The following is a 19,911-nucleotide window of genomic DNA, read 5'->3' on the forward strand; positions in this document are numbered from 1 at the left end:
GCACGCTGCGGAGGCATATGTGGGGTGGAAAGGAATGGAGATGGCTTGGTGGAACATAGCTGGAGTGAGGTCCCTCCTTAGCAGGTGACCTGGCCCCCATCCCCAGGGGAAGGGCTGACAACTTGTGATATTTGTGCAAACCTGCAGAAGGGAGCACCCCAACCCTCCTGACAAGCAGCCCGCATACGTTTTGTGTTCGTGACCCTGACTTTTAAAAATGTCACACCTGCATATGAGGAGGAACTTATTGACAGGTGATTAGGAAACAGAGTTTGTATCTACCAGTCTTTGAAAAACATTTTGTAAATTGGGTAATTGGCTTTCCCAGTGCAGAGGAGAGATGAGTGCTACGGCTCCATCATCCTCAAATAACATAGTCTGCAGCCGGCCAAGAATTCAGAGTGACAGCTTCAGGGAGAATACAGAAATGCCAGTTTTTCTCAGCATCCAAGATGGACAGTCTGGCTCTCTGGAGACTTATAGAAGCAGATGGTCTGTCCATCAGCCTGGGGAAGGAGTGTGAAAAACTCAAGATGGCTGGAGTTAATAAGCTCTTTGGGACAGAGCTACAGCTACGGTTACTTTTATTTCAGGCTGTATCCACCAGCAGGGATTGTATGCAGCAGTAATTTCGTCCAGCCAGTATGTACTGAACGCCTGTTTGGAGCCAGGCCCTTTGTGGGCACAGGGGAACAGAGGGGATGAAGACCACCTAGTGTAGCAAATCTGAGTTATATCTGGTCATGTCCCTTGAATTTTCGTTTGACATCAGTGTCCTGAATGATAGGGGAACAAATTTTAAATGTGCAGCATAATTTCTTTCTACCTTTTCCCCTAATCTTTTTTTGTCTGTCTTCAAACTCTTTTCACCTTTCTGTAATAGTTTCCCAGGTGTGTTGATTTTCTTGTATTTCAGGCTTCTTATAGCAGGTGGTTAAGAATGTTACTGGTCAATGCAGTCTAATTACGGTAACAAACACCCTTATATTCCAGTGGTTCAAAGTATTAAGATGATTTCTTGCTCATGTCATAGTCAAATGCAGGTCAGAGGGTGTGTTGGTTGGGTCCTCTGGGAAGCAGATGCCCAGAGTTAGATGTGCATTGGGAGCAATGCTCACGAAAGAAAGAGGGGAGAGAGCAGAGAAAGGCAGGGCGAGTCTTCAGAGTGTGGGCAGGTCTGCCACCTGTGAAAGGAGAGGGGGAGGGAAGGAGAGGTGAGTAGGAAGAGACTCGGGCAGTGGTGCAGCTCTGATGAAGTCTCAGCCAGACCAAAGGGGCTCAAGATTGCCCATAGCTGAGTCTTGTGCTGACCAGAAATGGTAAGCATCTGTTTGGCTGCTGTGCTCAGTCAAGGGTTGGGATTGCCTGCAAAGAGCGAGACATATACTGAAGGCATTGCTCCCGGAGTCTGTCACCTTGGGAGGCTGTCCTCCTTGTGACAGTTTCTCTGGCAGTCGCGGTGCCCCTCCATGGCGGGCATAAGGATTTGGGGTTGGGGGAGGTTCTAGGTCCTTGGAGTCTTCCCCACTGACACTGTGGATGGGAAGAGAGCATGGAGAACCCATGGGAAGGCTTTATAGGCCAGTCCTGGGCATAGTGCCCATCACCTTTGCTCACATTGCATTGCCCAAAACTCAGTGGTCACACCTAGTTGCAAGGAAGGCTGGGGAGTTAGAGTGTCACTGTGTGCCCAGGGAGAACAGAATCCCAAGTCTTCCTGTTACTCACTGTGTAAAGCTTTGGACAAATTACTCACCTCTCTGACCCTCAGCTTCTTCATCTATTAAAATACGGATAATAATAGGACATGCTTCATAGTGTTGTTGGAAGATTGAGTTAATACATACTAAAAAATTATAGTAGTGCCTGGCATAAATAAATGTTATATAGGGATTGCTGTGCTATTATTACCATTCTGATTTCCAAATTAAATATGTCAGTAAACATTTCTTCAGTAACTACTCTGTTGAAGGAATTATATGTCACAGGGACTTAACTTGTTTCTCTTAGCACTTAGTGGATGCTCAGAAAATGTTTGAATGAATTAATTTCAATGAAAAAACAATATAGCTTGTTGAATTCAGTTGGCCATGGTGCTGGGCTAATTTTTAACATGATTTAGCAATAATAAATGTTAAGTTCTGTGCTTTTGGCTCAGAAAGTCAATCACAGAAGAACAGAAAGAGATGAACTTAAATGAGTGAGAAAGCATCTTGAGTGTGAAAAGCCTACCAGTTTAAAAATGAGTTTCTGTCTTTATAAAAGTAATATGTGCTTTAGGAAATTCAAGTAAAACAAATAAGTACAGAGAAGAGAGTTTTAAAAAAATCACTCAAAATCTCACGATCTTTAACATGAGATGACTCCCATTCCAGACATCTCTCCATGCAGATGTTATAAGTAGAGAGGTGGACAGAAATAATTTTATAAAAAGGTCATTATTACATGCTATTTAAAATTAATGTTAAATTTTATTTATCTGAATGTAACAAGAAAATAAGAGTAAAGCAGAAGGAGTTGCTTAACATTAAACAGTTTTGCCTTCGCTACAGAAAATATTTGGTTTTAAAATATCTAAGGGTAATAAAAGATTACGAAGAGCAGTGAGGTTAGCGTCCCGGCTTTTAAACTCCAGTTTTCCACTTTAGATGGTATCCATTAAAGTCCTTGTATGGAAGGAGAGGAAATTACCAGTCTCACAACTCCTTTTTCTTCCTCCGCCTTCTGAATTTTATGTTACATTATTATCTTTACATTGCTGATTGTTTCATGTTAAATGGGTCCAGCTCTTGCAATCATTCCTTTTTATCACAAGCCCTCCTTTCCTGAGATCTATACTTTGATTCATCTGTGGTTGGCTGGATTTTATCATCATGTAGCCTCCCTCCCTTCCCTCCCTCCCTCCCTCCCTCCCTCCCTTCCTTCCTTTCTTTTTTTCTTTCCAAGAAAGGTTCATAGGTGTTTTGTTACCAAGATTACACATGCTGATTTACTAATTTTTACTGACAGCAAACTCTGCATGAAGTAGGGACCAAATAGAAGGACTGTCGTCTGAGGCTGCATTAATGGAAGTCTATGCTCAGAATGCGAGAGGTGATCATTTCATTCATTTTAGCATTGTGGCTAGGGATGGTCTGAACAAATCAATAAGAAAAAGACAAACGATCCAACAGAAAAGTAGGCAAAGTCACCAGTCCAAAAGAGGAAGTAGAAACACATACAAACATGTGAAAAAGTGGCTTATCCTCTTTAATAATCAGGAACATACAAATTAAAATGACATATCCAATACCCACAAGATTGGCAAAAATAAAGTTGATGAGGATGTGGAGTAATGAGATATCTCAAGCACTGCTGGTGGGAGTGTAAACGGATAAAACCACTTCGACAAAATGTGGGAAATCCTGTGATTCAGTGATTCCATTTCTAGGTTTATACCCTAGAGAAGCTCTACATATGTGTGCCAGGAGACATGTATAGAAACATTCAGCTGTCTTGCTTACAGCAGCAACTAAACAAAACACTGGAAACAACCCAAGTGTCCATCAGGAGGAATTAACAAATAAACCATGGCCTGTTCACACAATGGAATACTACACAGCTATCAGAATGAATGAGCTATAGCTTTGTTCAGCAACAAAAATCTCACAAACATAATGTGAAGCCATAAAAGCAAGTTTCAGGCATGATTCTACTTACATATACATTCAAAACAAGTAAAATTAAATGATACAGTGTTTAGGAAACATACATATGATAAACAATAAAGAAAAGCAAAGGAAGGATAAACACAAAATCCAGACTAGGGGTTCTTCCTGGTGAAGGAGGAATATGGGCAGGGTGGGCACACAGGGGCTTCAGCATAAACTGGGTGTTGAGTATACTGTATGTTCACATTACTGTTTTTCATACTTTATATAAGTTATATGTATATGTATATATACTATTCCATAAGTAAAATATTTCATAATAACAAATTCTCATTTAAAATAAAACAGTGCTCGAAATGACACTGCCTGAGATGGAATCCTTACCATTTATGTGACTTGGGGCAAGTTTTTTAACTTCTCTGAACCTCAGTTTCCCTTTCTGTGAGATGGAAATAATAATAGTACCTACCTTACGTAACACTGTGAGGAATGAATAGAATAATTTGTATGAAGTTCTTATTACCATGCTTGACACATAGTGAGTGTACAACACATATTGGCTTGTGTTACTTTTCTGTGCAGGACAGATGGAGGTATTTGGGGTGCATCCAGGAAATATCTGTCCTCTGAAGCCACTCCCAAGGATGCCCACGTACGAGAAGGGTGTGAAACTATATCATACAGGGATGATTAGAAGAGCTAAGGGTCGTTTGGCCTGAAAGCATCTTGTGGAGGCAGGCTGGCTGAGTTTAGGAATCTGAAGGGCTCTCGTGGCGATGGAGGACTGTACGTGTTCTGTGAGGTTCTAGAGCAGGGCTGGGCGAACTACAGCCAGTGGTCCAAATCCAACTACTGCCTGTTTTGTAAATAAAATTTTATGGGATTGCAGCCATATTCATTCATTTATGTATTGTCTGTGGCTGCTTTTGTGCTCCAAAGGGTTGAGAAGTTGCAACAGAGACAATATGGCCCACAGAGCCTAAAATATTTATTGCCTGGCCCTTTACGGGAAAAGTTTGCTGACCTTTGCTCTAGAATGAGAAGTTGAAACAGGGGATGCAGAAGCAGGGTGATTTCACGACCAACATAAGAACTTTCTAAGAAGCAGCAATGGCAAAGTAGCTCCCTGGTGAGGGAGTGAGACCCCTGCCACTGGAGGGATGTAAGCAGATGCTGACCACTCCTGGAACAGGATGCACAGAGGAGGACTTTGTATCTGGGGCATGAGTTGGACATGTTAGCTTTTACATTCTCCTTCAATTCTGAAATTCTGTGCAGAGTAATTCCCAGTTTCATATTGGTCGTTATTAACTCTGACATTTTCTTGGCAGTTTTACGTTTTAACTCTCAGCAATATTTTCTTTGAAATTTTTCAGTCAAAAAAGTATTTTAATTCTTTAAAAATGAGATTTAAATGAAAATGAATTTTATTCTAGAGTTCTACTTTTTCATTAAAAAAATTGATTTTCATGGCTTTTGGCTCTGTTCCCATTTATAGGTGCTGAATTTTAAGAGCCTGTATGTGTTCATTATGATTTCTTTGTGACAAGTCCATCTTGGCAGGGAAGGAGAAGAAGCCTTTGGAAGTGAAACAGGGGAAGGGAGTTTGGAGGAAGTGACCATGAGCTACTGGAGATGTGAGGTCAATGAAAGGCAAGGGGGAAAAATCCTGGAGAGAAGAGGGAGGGGGAGGGCGAGAGTTAGTGAGGCCCTACTGTGTGCCAGCCCATTCCAAGTGACAGGACTGCAGATCAGAGGCTGTAGCTGGTCATTTAGCCTTGAACTATTGCAGGAGAATGTGAACCACGATGGAATTAGCTCCCTGTCTGCTGGTCAGGTGTGGCTGTACCCTCCAGAAGGGAGGGGGGGGAGTTCCTAGTGGGGGAGGTGGGGAAAGTAGGGGAACATGATAAAGCCTGTAGCTTTCTTCCAGGACAGAAGAACCCGCTTATCCAGGCTCTGAGAGCAATTCATCAAAAAGTCAAATCGCTCAAAGACAACATGTCATAAATAATTTCTCAGAATGATGGTTTTGCCCAGTGACCAGCTAACTAAAAGCCATCTGACAGACACCTTAAATGGGGACTAGAAAAGCTTCAACATTTCCCTGGCTCATGGAGGGGCAGGTCCGGAGCCCACAAGAAGATGAAAGTAATAAACAAGCATTCGGGGAACATCTCCAAGCTCAGCATTTAGGAAGGACTGAAATGTGAAATACAGTTGAAATTGACTTTCACTTGAGCCACAAGGACAAATCCTTGTGAAATCACCATGTGAAGTGCCTGCAAGGAATCCCTTGGGAAACTCAAACTTAGAGAAATTCCCCAATGGTTTGTTGAATTGATCATCAGGCAAACTGATGTGCAGTGGATGAACTTTCAGCGAGCGGCTTGTAGTGTGCGCTCACGTGACTGGCTCATCCAGCCTCGCCTGCGGGACACCCACCTGCACTTCCCTAGGCCAGAGACAAAAGTCATACACAGGCAAGGACCTCTGGGGTCATCTCCTTTGTGGTTTTCAAACCTTTTTTTGTGACTATCCATGAAATCCTCTTTTCAAATTAAGTATTATGTGGCCCCTTGAAGCTGTATATAGAACAGGTAAAGGAGAACTGCAGGTGGAAATGAAGGTGAGGAACCCAGAGCCCCTCTCACTGGACCCCAAACATCTTTGCTGGGTCATAGGGCCCTGCTGGACTGAGTGTAAAAACCTCCATGCTGGTCCAGCCACAGAAATTCAGCTTAGGTCAACTGGAGAGCCTATCTATTGGGGACACTAACCATGCCAGCTAAGAAGAGACAGTATTAGAAATGAGGATGAGGGACAACAGCATCTTATATGGGACAGGTGCATCCATGTGATTCTTACTTTGTTATTCACTGCAAACGTGCTCTCTAGGGGAGCTGGGGAAGCACCCTTCTTCTGTCCTTCTGACTTGCTTCCCGTCTTTCTCCCCTTTTCTCTTTTTCTTTCTTACTTGGTGCCCAGTAGGTTGTTTCTCCTGCCTCAGGTCAAGAGTGCTGATCAGGAAGAGGCCTGGGCTTGCAGCACTACCCTGGGGGAGAATGGTCCTTTCTAGAATGCTGCTGATTTTTCCCTTCCCTTCGCCCGTTGAGCTGAGTTCTCTAGACTGTTGAGAAAGCTCTGAACTGGGGATCCGGAAATCCCTCCCCTAATCCTGAAAGGACAGTGGATAAGTCCCTTCACCTCTCTAGTCATCACTGTCTGCATCTGAAAATGAGGGTGCCAGGCTGGCTGGGTTAGCAATGCTCACACATTTGGCTCCTACACACCAGTAAAGGCTAAAGAGACGGGGCTTCAGGGGGCATGGAACAGAAATGTACATAGGGTAGAAAACATTTTATTTTGCTGCGTTCGGGTATTAAAAACAAAATCCTGCTACTATCTGCAATTTTATAACAGAAAAACGTTTCAACACCGTACAAACCACGAAGGATCTTATCTTTAAATTAAGGATAGTTCTCTAAATGGAATACATTTAACGTTAAGGAAAATCTCACTGTATTATTCTAATTTTTCTCATTTTACTTCACCACATTAGTTTTCTATTGATGCTGTAATGAATGACCACAAATTTAGTGGCTTAAACCACAACCGTGCACTGTCTCACCATTCATGGGCCAGAAGTCCAGACCTGCATGACTCTGCCGAGCCCTCTGCTCAGGGCTTTCGAAGGCCAAAATCAAGGAGTCAGCTGGGCTGGGTTCTTATCTGGAGGCCCAACTATTCAGGTTGTTGGCAGAATTCAGTTTTTTGCGATTGTAGGACTGAGGTCCCCCCTTCAGCTTCAAACCAACAATGGCACATCAAATACATCTCATGCTTTGAATCTCTGATTTCCCCGCTGCTGTCAGCCAAAAAAACTTCTCTGCTCTTCAGGGCTTGTGTGAATACATTGGGCCACCTGGATAACACTTTAAGGTCAGCTGATCGGTAACCTTAATTACATCTGCAAAGTCCCATTTGCCATGTAACATAGCATATGCGTAAGAGTAAGACCAAGGGGGTCATGGGAGCCAGAATTCTGCCTTCCACAAGGTTTGGTGAAAACTCAGTCAGATAAACTTTTGCAGCTCAAATACCAGTGATCAAATATGCTCAGATTTTTGAGTTGACTTATTCAGAAGGTATATATTTGTGAGAAGCCAGGGCACCATTATTAATGAAGAGTCTTACAGAGACTAGGTACTGGAGAAATGTTTGCTGAGCAAACAGGTATTAATAAGTTCATTGTTGCTAATATTATTTTAATGCAACTTTGATTATAAATCTTGTGGTACTGTATCATCATTGTCATTAGTACAGATTACAAAGCAAGCTAAAATCATTACAGGAATGTATTAAAATGGAAAATGATTCAGTAAATCATGTTAGAAACAATTAAAACATGAACTACTGTGTCATATCCACTTGTGCTCCACCGAGGGTGGGAAGTGTTGCTTTCAATCAAGAAACAGGAACAATTAATAGAGGGCCCCAAGAAGCAATAAGAATTTCATCTTTCTTCCCCTCGACCTCCCTTCTTCCTTCTTTCTTCCTTCTTTTCCATCTTTCTCTCCTTCTGTCTTTCTTGGCAAGAAAATTAACTTGGCCAATTTTTAAATTAAATTAAAAATTTAAAATTGAATCATTTCCTGAATCTCTCCAGGGTACTATCCAAACTCTCTAGACTGGCATTCAGAGAGCTCCTTAGCCTTAGCCCAGGCCACTTTGCCCTCATCCTCAGTCTTACGTACCCCTGCCCCCAGAGCCCTCCCTGGTGCTTCCCCTTGGTGCCTCTGCCCCAGCACTGAGCCCTGTCCGTCACATGCTGGGGCCACCCGTGCCCCTATCTCACTGGGCAATGAGCTCTCTGAGGCCAGGAACTGGATCAGATTCATGTTTCTATCCCTCTTGACGCCCACCGTGGATCTCAGTCCAGAGTCTCTCAAATAGACAAAGAGAGAGCAACAAATGTTAACCCACTCTGGTCCCACATTATGGTCACTTGAGGGGAAGGGGCGGGGAGACAAAATAAGACAAAAATAAGGAGAGACACATGGAAGTAGAAAGAGAGGGGAGAAACAGATGCAGGGAGGTCAGAGGGCCCCCTCAGGCATCCAGCAGATCCTTACTGAGGCGCCTGTATAAGCTCTGGGGAGACAGCAGTAGAAACAATGACCACAATGCCTTGTCCTCAGGGGGTTTACATTTTAATTAAAGGACAGTCAATATGCAGACAAAAATAGACAAGATAATTTCGGATAATTTTAGGAGCTATATTAGGACATTAACTAGGGTGGCATCTTAGAGAGTGACTAGGGGTGAGGACTATTTTGGGTAGGGCAACAGTGATGAATTCCCTAAGGAGGTAAGGGCTAAGCTGAGACCTGAATGATGAGGAGTGAGCCATGCTGAGAACCAAGTGAATATTATTCCCAGCAAAGAAAACAGCAAGTGCGAAGGCCCAGAGGCAGGAAGGAAATTGCTTTTCCTTTCAGGGATCAAAAAGGAGGCTGGTAAGGCTGTACTTGGTGAGCAAGGAAGAGAGTGGAGGGAAATCAGGTCAGAGTGGGAGGCAGGGCTGGATCTTCTGGCTTCCTGCATCCGTTATGATAAAGATGGTGAAGAATATCATACCAAACTTGTAAATAATATAAAATAGTTATTATATAACCAGTTAGCCTAACACTTAGAGCGTTTTCTAACAGCCCTTCCTTAGGGTCATCTGACTGGGGGAATTTAAGGCATCTTACAATTCTCTAAAATTGATAAGATGTGCTGGTTTTCAATGATTTCTTTTTCTTTCCCCAAAGGTGATAGTTTTATTGCCCTATAGGACACTAACCAGTTTTGTATCTAACTTAGCAATCTTATTTCTTATTTTGCATTCACTATAAAAATCCCTGTTTCCCAAATTTTCTTTTGAATCTACTTTGTCATCCTGCAGATGCCCTTTATTAGTTAAATAAAAGGTTGACATGTACCCAACTATTGATTTTCATGAGAATTATGTTTTTAACCTTTTGAGAATTATATTCTGATAGGAGTTTGGGTTTTAAGTGCACAGAAAGCAGCAGAGTAAAAAGGGGACTAATTTATGTTTTACAAAGGGGCCTCAGACTGCTAGGTGATGAACGGGCTTAACTGGGTCTCAGGAGGAGCAAGACGCCCAGTTCGCAGCCAATGGCTCTGTCTAGGGGAGAGCCGGCCACACGGCTTGATGAGAGTGATGGAAGTGGAGAAGAGGGAGGTGAGCCGTAACTGACTCCCGACATCTGCGGACATTTGTCCTTGTTCATTTCCACAGCGGGTCACCAGGATCTGTTTTCCTCTCTCATGTGCGAGCTCCTTGGCAGGGCTGTGTCCAGTTTCTCTGTTTCCTCAGCATCCAGCCCTGGACTGAACACAGAGTGGTGCTTGGCAAGTGTCTGCTGAACAGATTCTTCCCTTTAGATTCACCTCATTCTCCTTCTCCTCTTCCTCCTTTTTTATTGTGATAAAATGTGTATAACATAAAATGTGCCACTTTATTTTTAGGTGTACAGTTCAGTGACATTAAGTACTTTCACACTGTTGTGCAACCATCACCTCCATCCATTTCCGGAATGTTACCATCACTGAAACTGTACCCATTAAACACTAACTCCCCATTTCCCCCTCCTCCAGCCCCTGGTAACCACTATCCTACTTTCTGTCTTTATGAATTTGACTATTCTAGGTGCCTCATCTAAGTGGAATCATACAACATTTGTCCTTTTGTGTCTGGCTTATTTCACTTAGCATAATGTCTTCAGGTTTCATCTGTGTTATAGCATGTGTCAGAATTCCCTTCCTTTTTAAGGTAGAAAAATACTCCATTGTATGTATAAACCACAGTTTGTTCAACCATTCATCTCTTGATGGATATTTGGGTTGTTTACACTTTTTGGCTACTGTGAATAATGCTGCTATGAACATGGGTGTACAAATATCTCTTTGAGTCCCTGCTTTCAGTTCTTGGGGGTATATACCCAGAAGCGGAATGCTGGATCATATAATAATTCTGTTTAATTCTGTTTTGAGGAACTGTAGTACTGTTTTCTATTGCAGCTGCACCGCTTTATATCCCTAGCAGCAATGCACAAAGATTCCACTTTCTCCACACCCTTGCCAGTACTTGTTGTTTTCTGCTTTTTTGATAATAGCCATCCTAATGGGTGTGGATTTATCTTCTTTTAAAATATAGATGACCATGATGGGAGAGGCCCAGGGTGAGGAATTTGGGGGCCCATTCCTCAGTGTGCTCTGAAGGGAGATAGCTGGGGAGCCTAAAGTCCTAGATTTGGAGGGCACTCAGAGGGAGGAGAGCTGGGAAGAGCGGTACCAAGACCACACCTCACTGAGCTCACAGCATGGGCTCAGGACTGGCTTAAAGAGAGGCCTCACGGTGAGAGAACTGAAACCCAGGTTTCCCATGAGGAAGTTTTGTGTGTGTGAATCCACTGTTGGGCTCTTGTCCCTGGGGAAAGCTGTTTCTAATTTGGGCTTCTCTTTCTTTGTGTTGCTCCCAGTGTGATAATGCAAAAGGGTTGAAAGCCTTCTACGACGCAATAAAATACGGGCCGAACCACTTGATGGTGTTTGGAGGAGTCTGTCCGTCTGTCACGTCCATCATCGCGGAGTCCCTCCAAGGCTGGAATCTGGTACAGGTAAGGTCCGGGCCGCCTTCGTGTGGGGAACTGTCTTTGGCCACCAGTCTTTCTCAGAAATGGTTCCTTGCCCAACATGGTTCCTAAGTTGCTCAGTTCAGACCTCCCATACTCTTTCCTGAATGATTACACAGCCTCCCACTGCCCCTACCTCCTGGCCTGATCCTCTGGCCTGTCCTGGCTGACACAGTGGGGTTCTAAAGGGTAGCCCTGACACCATCACTGTGTGTTTGAAATATTTCAGTGACTCCCTAGCCCGACTTTCAGGGCTGTCAACATCCAGCCAGTCTTCCCATCCAGTCTCATTTCCTATCCCTGCCACTCACTCCATGCCTCAGCCCCTCTAAACAACCCACCTTTCCCCAAGTAAACCCTAGACCTTCAGGCCTCAGAGACCTGCTCTCACTATTTCTTTAACTAGATGATCCAAACCTCCCACCCTCACTGAAATTATTTTGTCCACTAAGACTGCCTTTCTCCTTGGTTAAGCCTTTTCTGGGGCTCTTGGCTGTTATTCACTCTTTACACTGGCAAATGTTATATGCTGTCGAATGTTCCACCGGTGAATGTATGGTCTGATATAGGTGAAACTCACCAGTGCTAGCTGTTATTTAGAATGTGAGAGAGAAGTGTAGAAAGATGAGACCCCACGATGAGTTGTGGCCCAGGAACATGTTTTACTTCTTTGCTTCATCCATCCATCCCTCGTCCATTCATCCATCCGTCATCCATTCATCATCTATCATCCATTCATCCATCCAATAAATATAATGCAACTTACTGTGTGCCTGGAATTTGGGTAGACACTGGGGATATAGTGCTGAACAGGACAGACATGGTCCCTACCTGTTCAGAGCTTACATTCTAGGAGGGAGGCAGGCAATAAGCAAATAAACAATTAAGTAATAATACTAAGAGCAATACTTGTATAGTATGTATGTCGGGCTTACAACATACCAGACACTGTTCCGAGCACGTATTTTCATTAACTCATGTACTCCTTACAACTGTTGGCATTATCATCATCCCATTTTATAGATAAGGAGACCAAGGCACACAGAGGCTAAGTAACTTGCCCAAGGACCCTCAGCTCATAGGTAATAGAGCCAGGATTTAAACTCAGGCAGTTTGGCCCTTGAGATAAGATTGCGGTAAGGAAATGGCTAGGGTAGAGGTAAACAGGGTGATGGGATAAATAGTGGCTGCCTCGAGGCAGTCAGGAAAGGCCTCTTAGAGGAGGTGACAATTGAACTCAGACCTGAAGGGTGAGAAGGAGTTGGTTGGATGAAGAGTATTCCACGTCAGGATGGAATAGCAAATGCAGACAGCCTGTGATGGGAACAAACTTGGCTCGTTCAGGGAATGGAAAAGAGGGCAGTGGGGCTGGAGCATGGTGGGTGGGGAGTCAGGGTGGTGAGAATGAGAATGAAGGGGTGGGCAGGAGCCAGACCACAGGGGGATCTGGTTTCATTCTGCTCACATTGACTGACGTACTTTCTGAGTCCAGCCCTGCGTATGTGGGGCGCTGGGGGTAGAGCCCCAAGCTCGTGCCCCAGAGGGGAGGTGGGAGGCAGCCATAGCAGAGCTGTGATAAGGGAAGAGTGGGGTCCCAGGGGAGAGCCACCCACCCACTCAGCCCTGGGTTCAGGAAGGCTTCTCAGGGGAGGTGATGGGGAGCTGGCTGCGAAGGAGGAGAGGGTGTTGGACAGCTGGAGACGTGGAGGAGAGCGCTGCTGGCAGAGGAAACTGGGCATGCAAAAGCGGGAGGTGGGAAGGAGTGTGGGCTTGGAGAGCAGTGAGTCATTCTCTGTGGCCGGAGCAGGCCATGCTGAGGGTGGGCGGATGCAACAGTGGATGAGGCCAGAAAAGCAGCTCAGCGTGCTTTGGTGCAAACCTAACCACGTAGCTGGGAACCAGCACGGCTCAGTGTGCCGGGGGAGCCTGGCTTCCAACTCTGCGGTGCCCACAAACAGCCATGAGACCTTGGTGGAGTCATGCACCTTCTCTGCCCTTGAGCTTTCTCTCCTGAGTACTGAGGAGCACGTCAGACTCCTGCTGGTCAGGGCCAGGCGCTGCCTCTCTGAGCCTCAGCCTCCCATCTGTAAAAGCAAGGTAATAAGAGGACTGACCTCATAGGGCTGCTGTGTGGGCTAAATTATTAAACAGGGATTAGAACTGCCCTGGCATGTCCTAAGCACTAAATGTTTCTTGTTTTATTGTTGATGACACCCCTGCCCCATCTCCTGCTAGTCCCTGAGTTGAATACCCCAACTACTTAGCATTCCTTGTCTTTCCTGAAACACTGTTCCCACCACTTGAAACATCCCCTTCTCTCCAGGACCTGTATGCCAAGTCCTACCCGTTCTCAGAGACCCAGCTTAAATGCTGCCTCTTCCAGGAAGCCTTTTCTTATTGCACTATCTAAAGTAGCCCTGTAGAAATTCTTTCTCTCACTTCCCCCTGTTTACTTCTAGCAGAGCATGTACACAGCCCACCCCCCCAAGCCTGTCTGCCTTTCCCCCTCTTAGGGCTTTGCAGATGTGGGGATGTATTTAGTTGAGCTATGGATTCCTTGAGAACAGAAACGAGGCCTGAGTTACTCCTGTTTTTCCTGGTGCCTAACACTTCACAGACCTTATTAGAAGTTGAATGGTCAGAGGGAGGGAGGGAGGGAGGGAAGGGTCTGCAGATGGATATTTTGCCCAGACATGAGAGACCAAGCTCCCTGTAAAATCCCCACCCAGAGGAATCCAGGGAGCTTCCTGACCTTCTCTGAGCCTCACTTAGAACTGTCTGCCCCTCAGAATTCTCTAGGAGCTGCAGGAGCAAGCACAGTGTTGCAAACTCCTGGCTTGGCAGCTAGAGCTCCCCAGCCTCAGCATGCAAAAGAGGGCCTCCAGCCTAGAGGAGCTGACAAGACAGAAACTTGGGTTATGAGATGTGGGGTGTATAATTTATTGCTGTGTAACGAATCACCTTAAAATCTAGTGGCTTAAAACAACAATAATCATTTATTATTCCATTACTTCTGTGGGTCAGGAATTCAGACCCACAGAATGGCTTGCGACTGCTCCAAGATGTTTGAGGTCCAGCTGGCAGATGTGGAGGTTGGGGGCCAGCATCATCTGAAGGCTTGCTTGGGGCTGGAGGGTCTGCTCCCAGCATGGTCCCCTCACATGGCTGGCAAATTGGGGCTTCCCCGTGGGGGCCTCTCCATAATGCTGCTAGAGGGTCCTCATGGCATGGCAGCTGGCTTCCCCCAAAACGAGTCATCTAGGAGACCAAAGTAGAGACTGCAAAGGTTTTTAGGATCTAGCTTCAGAATTTGCATATCATTATTTCTGCCGTATTCTGTTGATCACAAATTTAGCTCTTATTTATGAGGGAGAGGACTATACAAGCTATAGCAGGAGGCGAAGATCACTAGGGACCATCTTGGAGGCTGGCTTCCACAGGAAGGAGGAATTCTGGGAGGAAAGCAGGAGCTCAGGTTGCCCAGCAAGGGAGGCTAGATGCTGAGTCCCTTCTCTGTTTTGCTGAACTCCTGCTCATCCTTCAAAACCCTGGATAGGTACTGCTTCCTCTGTGATGCCTTTCCTGATCTCTTTCCTTCTGTGCCTCCCATCCCTAAGTGAATTAATTGTTCCCTCCTAAACAATGCCTTCTCAGTGGGGGGTCATCTCCCTCAAGGTGGTGAAAATTCATTCTTGTGGGAAGAGGGCAAAAAGTCTCTCTTTTTATGTATAATGCACAGGTACACATATGGTGCATAAACGGATATATAGTATATCTGTGGTATTACAATTTCATGAGTGGGGTGGGATTAGGCAAAAATGCTTAAAGGTTTCTTAGGAGAGTGATAGTGAAAAGAAGATTGAGGAACGTGCGTGGTTCTACATCACTTCTATGTTGCATACGGTGTTCCCTTATTAAATGAATTACATTCTGTGGAGAATAGTTTATTCTATATCTGGGTGTTCCCTACTAGACTGTAAGCTTCTTGGGGGCAGAGACTCTTGTTTTCTTCGCCTCCTAGTTGCCAGCGCCTCGCACAGGGCCAAGTACCCCAGTAGGTCCTCACTGAGTGCTAAACTGAAGTAAGTGCAGGGGATAGACTGGGAGCCTGAAACCCTCCATGGCAGAGTTTCTCACAATGTGGACTTGACCATGGGGAGGCCGAGGACTTGGGAGAAAAATGCAGATCCTCAGCCTCCACCTCAGCAGAATCCCTATGTGTTGTCGACAGGCTCTTGGGGGTGATTCTCGTGCTCAGTCCACCACTGCCCTAGGCATCTGCTACCAGACACCTGGGCAGATCCAGGGCTCCGGCTGTGCACAGATGAGGGACACTGAGGGGCTAAGAACTGGACAGTGCCCAGCAGTTTGGAGAGTTCTGGGGACCTGAATCACAGGGTGAGCCAAGGAGAACAGACTTCTCCCAGCCTGAGAAGTCACGCAGGGGGATGTAGGAACAAAGATGTGGGTCCTGATGGAGAGTAGCCCTGGAAGATTTCTCCCTCCCCCCACTCTCGGGGAACACAGCCCCATTTGCTAACACAGGACCAGATTCTGGGGACCTCCCGCCCGCTCCCCACCTCCTGGAGGCTGAGCTTGTTTGAAGAGATGGTAGAGGACTGGGGTGAGTGGGTCTGCTGTCGCCCAAGGGATTTGATCAATCCCTTAACTTATTCAAAACTGGGCTCCGAAACAGAGTTTCACAAATGGGAAAATGCATGTAATTTGTGTAATTGAAAAGGAGCTCTGACTGCCTTTTGGGGGAACAATGCTTTCTGGACAGAGACAGCCTGGAATGCGTAATCAGTTGTTTCTGTTTCCTGGTACTACAAAAATAGGGATTTGCGCCACAAAGGGGTGAAAATTTACCCTGGTACTAAAATCAGTTAAATTTAACTTTTGCTTTTTGCTGGGCTTCTTGATTCATGGTTGCTGTGTCGAGAGGCTAATATTGTTTACGTCGTGATGTGAGTCACTGGGAGCGTTAGCTCCTCCACTAGACGCGAGGACCTTCATGGAGTCCAGGGCGTGCAGTGCAGGCTCTGTCCCTGTCCTCCTGGTCAGACCCCGCCCAGGGTCGGGGCTCCGATCTGGGCCTCACACTGGGAGAGACCCACCAGGGCACAGCCTGGGAGGCATCTGGGGAGGGCCAGGTTCTGGCTGTTGGGGAGCTGAGCACGTTCAGACTGGAGACCATGCAGGGCGCTGGGGAGGAGGGAGAAATCTTAGCCTCCAGACCTGCATGGCTCTTTGAGAGATTTTGCTGGGTCTCTGAGATGTAGGTGGGGAGATGCAGGAGCAAGACTGAAGTTAGAGGGGAGCAGGGTCCTCCACTCCCTGCAAGCAAGCCTTTGCTGCTGGAGGCATCCGGCGTGGAGCAGGCTGCCTGGCTGTGAAGTAGTGCGGTCCCGTTGCCGGAGGTTCCCCGAACATTCTAGTCTCATCCAGTCCCTCTGTTGCGGAGATTTAATCCATAGAGTAGGCATACACCAGGTTGCTGGCTCTCACACTATGTGGTGAGAGTCATTTATGGGGGCCAAGGATGTGCTTGTGTTAATGCAGATTCCCGAGCTCCATTCTGAGCAGGTCCAGGTTAAGGGATTCATCAAATCCTTAAAGGACTGTGGACCCCACTTCTCACCCCCGCTGCCATTTCAGTACCAGCAGTTCAGGTGACGTGGATGCAGTTGGTTCCTGGGAACTTGCTTAGGCCAGGTGATCTCTAAGTCCCGCTCATCTCCCAGACATCAGGACTCTGACAAGTGCTCCTGGTCCACAGAATTTCAACTTACACAGCCACTGTTGGAAGGAGGACATGGAGGAGACAGCAGGGGATGCTGCTGGGGCAAACATCCCAGGACAAAGCCCACAGCCTGTGGTGTGGCAAAAGGTGCTCCTTCATCTTGCTCCTCTCTTTGCCACCCACCTGCTCCTTCATGCCACCAGCCACTTACAGGCTGTTCCCTCTGCCCGTGGTCTCTCCACCTGGCAGGGTGCAGTTTGGCTGCCCCTTCCTCTGTGAAGCTTCCCGTTCCTTCCCCTGTGCTCCTTTACCTGCAGAGCCCTCGCATGGTGTTTGCTGCCCTGTGCCTGCGCCCGCCCCGCCTCAAGCTGCCTGAGGGCAGGGCCTGGTTCAGTCCTGACTTAGATGCTGAGTGGTACCTGGGCATGTTTGCCGACAGAGGGCTGGATGCCTGCCTTCTAGGCCTCAGGCTCATCCCTAACGATGAGGGCAGATCATCAGAGCCTGCCAGACCTAGAGGAACCCAAGGGCTTTCCAACTGCAGCCCCTTGGTAAAAGGACATAAAGGGCACCTGAAATGATCTCTGGCTTGGCCTCAGCCCACATCTCCCGTCTCTGGCCCTGATGCTTTTGAACTGATATGCTTCCTTTGGAAATGTTTTCAGACTCCCTCAGAATCCTTTCCTTGGAGATCTGAAGGTGGCTTGCTTCTGAGCCTGCCTTGCACATTTCTGGAGAGGTTCTACAAACCTCCCACCAACATAGTCTGTCCTTCTGAAAGCACGGAGCCTGGGGAGCAGGAGAATTTGGCGCTGGGTGGGGAAGATGGAGGCAGGGTAGCTTGAACAAGAGATGGAGGCAAAGCCAGCAAAGGTACAAGAGATGTGGCCAGCGGGAGTTCACACCCTAAGACCAGGACAGAACTCCTTCCTTCTTGGGAGTGAGAGGATAGTTGCCTCAGCTTGCAGAGAGAAATAGTCTTGCTGATGAAAGTAAAGTCAGATTCCTGAAGGGATAAAGGGCTGCTCGCAGGAAGTTGCAAACACTATTTCATCAAGAACCGTATCCCGCAGAGCCTGTCCTTTAAAAAGGCAGCTGCAGCAGATTATTAAATTGTAGATGCATTTCTCCTGGCACCATCCCAAGCCTCGCCTCGGCAGCCCACCCTGCCTCCTGGCCTGCCTCGGCACTCCCTCGAGGACCTTCCTGGGCAGGAACATTTCAGTTTGTGTGATGGGGTTGTCTCCTTGGCCAAGCTCATGTGAGGGAGTGGAAGTGAGGAGGGCATGTGGACAGGAGAACCTTGACTCTGTGTAACTGTTGGCACATTTAGGACTTGATTTCTGAAAAAACTAAGTCATGCTTGGTTTTGACATTTAAAAACCCAAATCTGTGAAAACCCTCAAATCAAGCCCTTTGCTATTTACTGAGTTCCAGCATAGCTCTAAACTATCAGTTGGTGCCATTTCCTTTATAGGAACAGAAATTTTGTCATCTGACTTGATTTTCTCATGTGATTATCTTATTAAAGCTGTAGGTTGCCTGAGAAATCAAAAGATTGTTTCTTACTTAGCTGTGGTTTGTGGAATTTGAGGTAGATTCATAGAAAGACATAAGGTCTTAGCAATCATTGGGTCCAGTCTCCCTGTTGCATAGACTGGGAAGCAGAGGCCCAAAGTGGGTAGGATCTTACCCAAGTTCTCACAGTAACAGCAAAGCTGGGTCCCATGGCTCACTCTCCAGTGCTTTGTAATTACACCATGGTCTTATTTTATCTTTCTCAGCCTCACTTTTCTCCTATGTAAAATGGGAATAGCAAATTAGCCTAATATGTTTTGTGCAATTGTGAGAATCAGTGAAGGCTTTTCCTCTTTTAGGTGAAAGCACCTTTATAGACTACAAAACAGTAGCTGCTGGTACAATGTTATGATGTAATAATGTTACAATGACAAGGACTCCTCCCCAGGAGCAGACCTCCGATTATAGCCCCTGTTTTGCTTCAACAGCAAAGCTTATTTACTCTGGCACTGCAGACCCTGAAACTTAAGGCATCAGGGGCAAGATAGGGGTTCTTCAGCAAGACACTCAAGGTGCACATAACATCTGCTTCTCAGCCCCCAAGAGTCAAAATCCAGCAGGCCAGAACTCCACCACTGCCCAGCCCATGTGGCTGCCACACCCTTGCCGTGGAGTGATGGAGACTGTGGACCTGATCGAAAACCACTCAGGAGCCATGGTGTGATTAGCCACAGTTGGAAACTTCGCTGCCGCTGCTGCTGCTATGCTGCTCTCTAAGAAAGAGAATGGAGGCCAATAATCCAGGGCTGGTTGGAGCCATTTCTTGGCGCTGGTCTCTAGAGGGGCCATTTAGCACATTAATAATCTATGAGGTGCTTCCACCTTCTGGATTCATTAAAAAAAAAAAGGTGGGGGAGGAAAAAGAGAAGAAATATTAAAGGCATGCATTATAGGCCAAGTAGAGGGGGAGGGAGAGACCCTGAGGACTAGAGACTATGGATAGGCCTTCCTGGCTGTGACATTGGATGCCAGTAAAGTAAGGTTCTGGGAGCAGGTGGAGTGTCATACATGAGGGGAGGGAAGGTTGCTAGCTATTGGTTTGCATACAAATGGGTGGGAGGAAGCATGAGTCCTCAACAGGGCTCCAGCAGAACCCATTGATCTTCTGTGGGGAAAGGGAAGTGTTCTGTTCTCATTCATTCATGCTCATATTTATTTATTCATTCCTTTATTCAACAAGTGCAGTGCCTGCTGTGTACTCTCCCAGATCAGTGCAAATTCCACTGCCCAGCGC

The 19,911-nt window shown here is 46.2% G+C and overlaps 1 protein-coding gene across 1 annotated transcript in view; it reads left to right on the plus strand.

The window, feature by feature from the left end:
- Positions 1-19,911, plus strand: part of GABBR2 (gamma-aminobutyric acid type B receptor subunit 2) — a 360,010-nt gene that overhangs the window by 99,687 nt on the left and 240,412 nt on the right. The window contains exon 2 of the mRNA XM_061201103.1: positions 11,204-11,341. Coding sequence (XP_061057086.1) covers positions 11,204-11,341 — 138 coding nt within the window. The remainder of the gene's footprint in view (positions 1-11,203; positions 11,342-19,911) is intronic.

The sequence above is a fragment of the Eubalaena glacialis genome, chromosome 9 (assembly GCF_028564815.1).
Source record: "Eubalaena glacialis isolate mEubGla1 chromosome 9, mEubGla1.1.hap2.+ XY, whole genome shotgun sequence".
NCBI lineage: Eukaryota > Metazoa > Chordata > Mammalia > Artiodactyla > Balaenidae > Eubalaena > Eubalaena glacialis.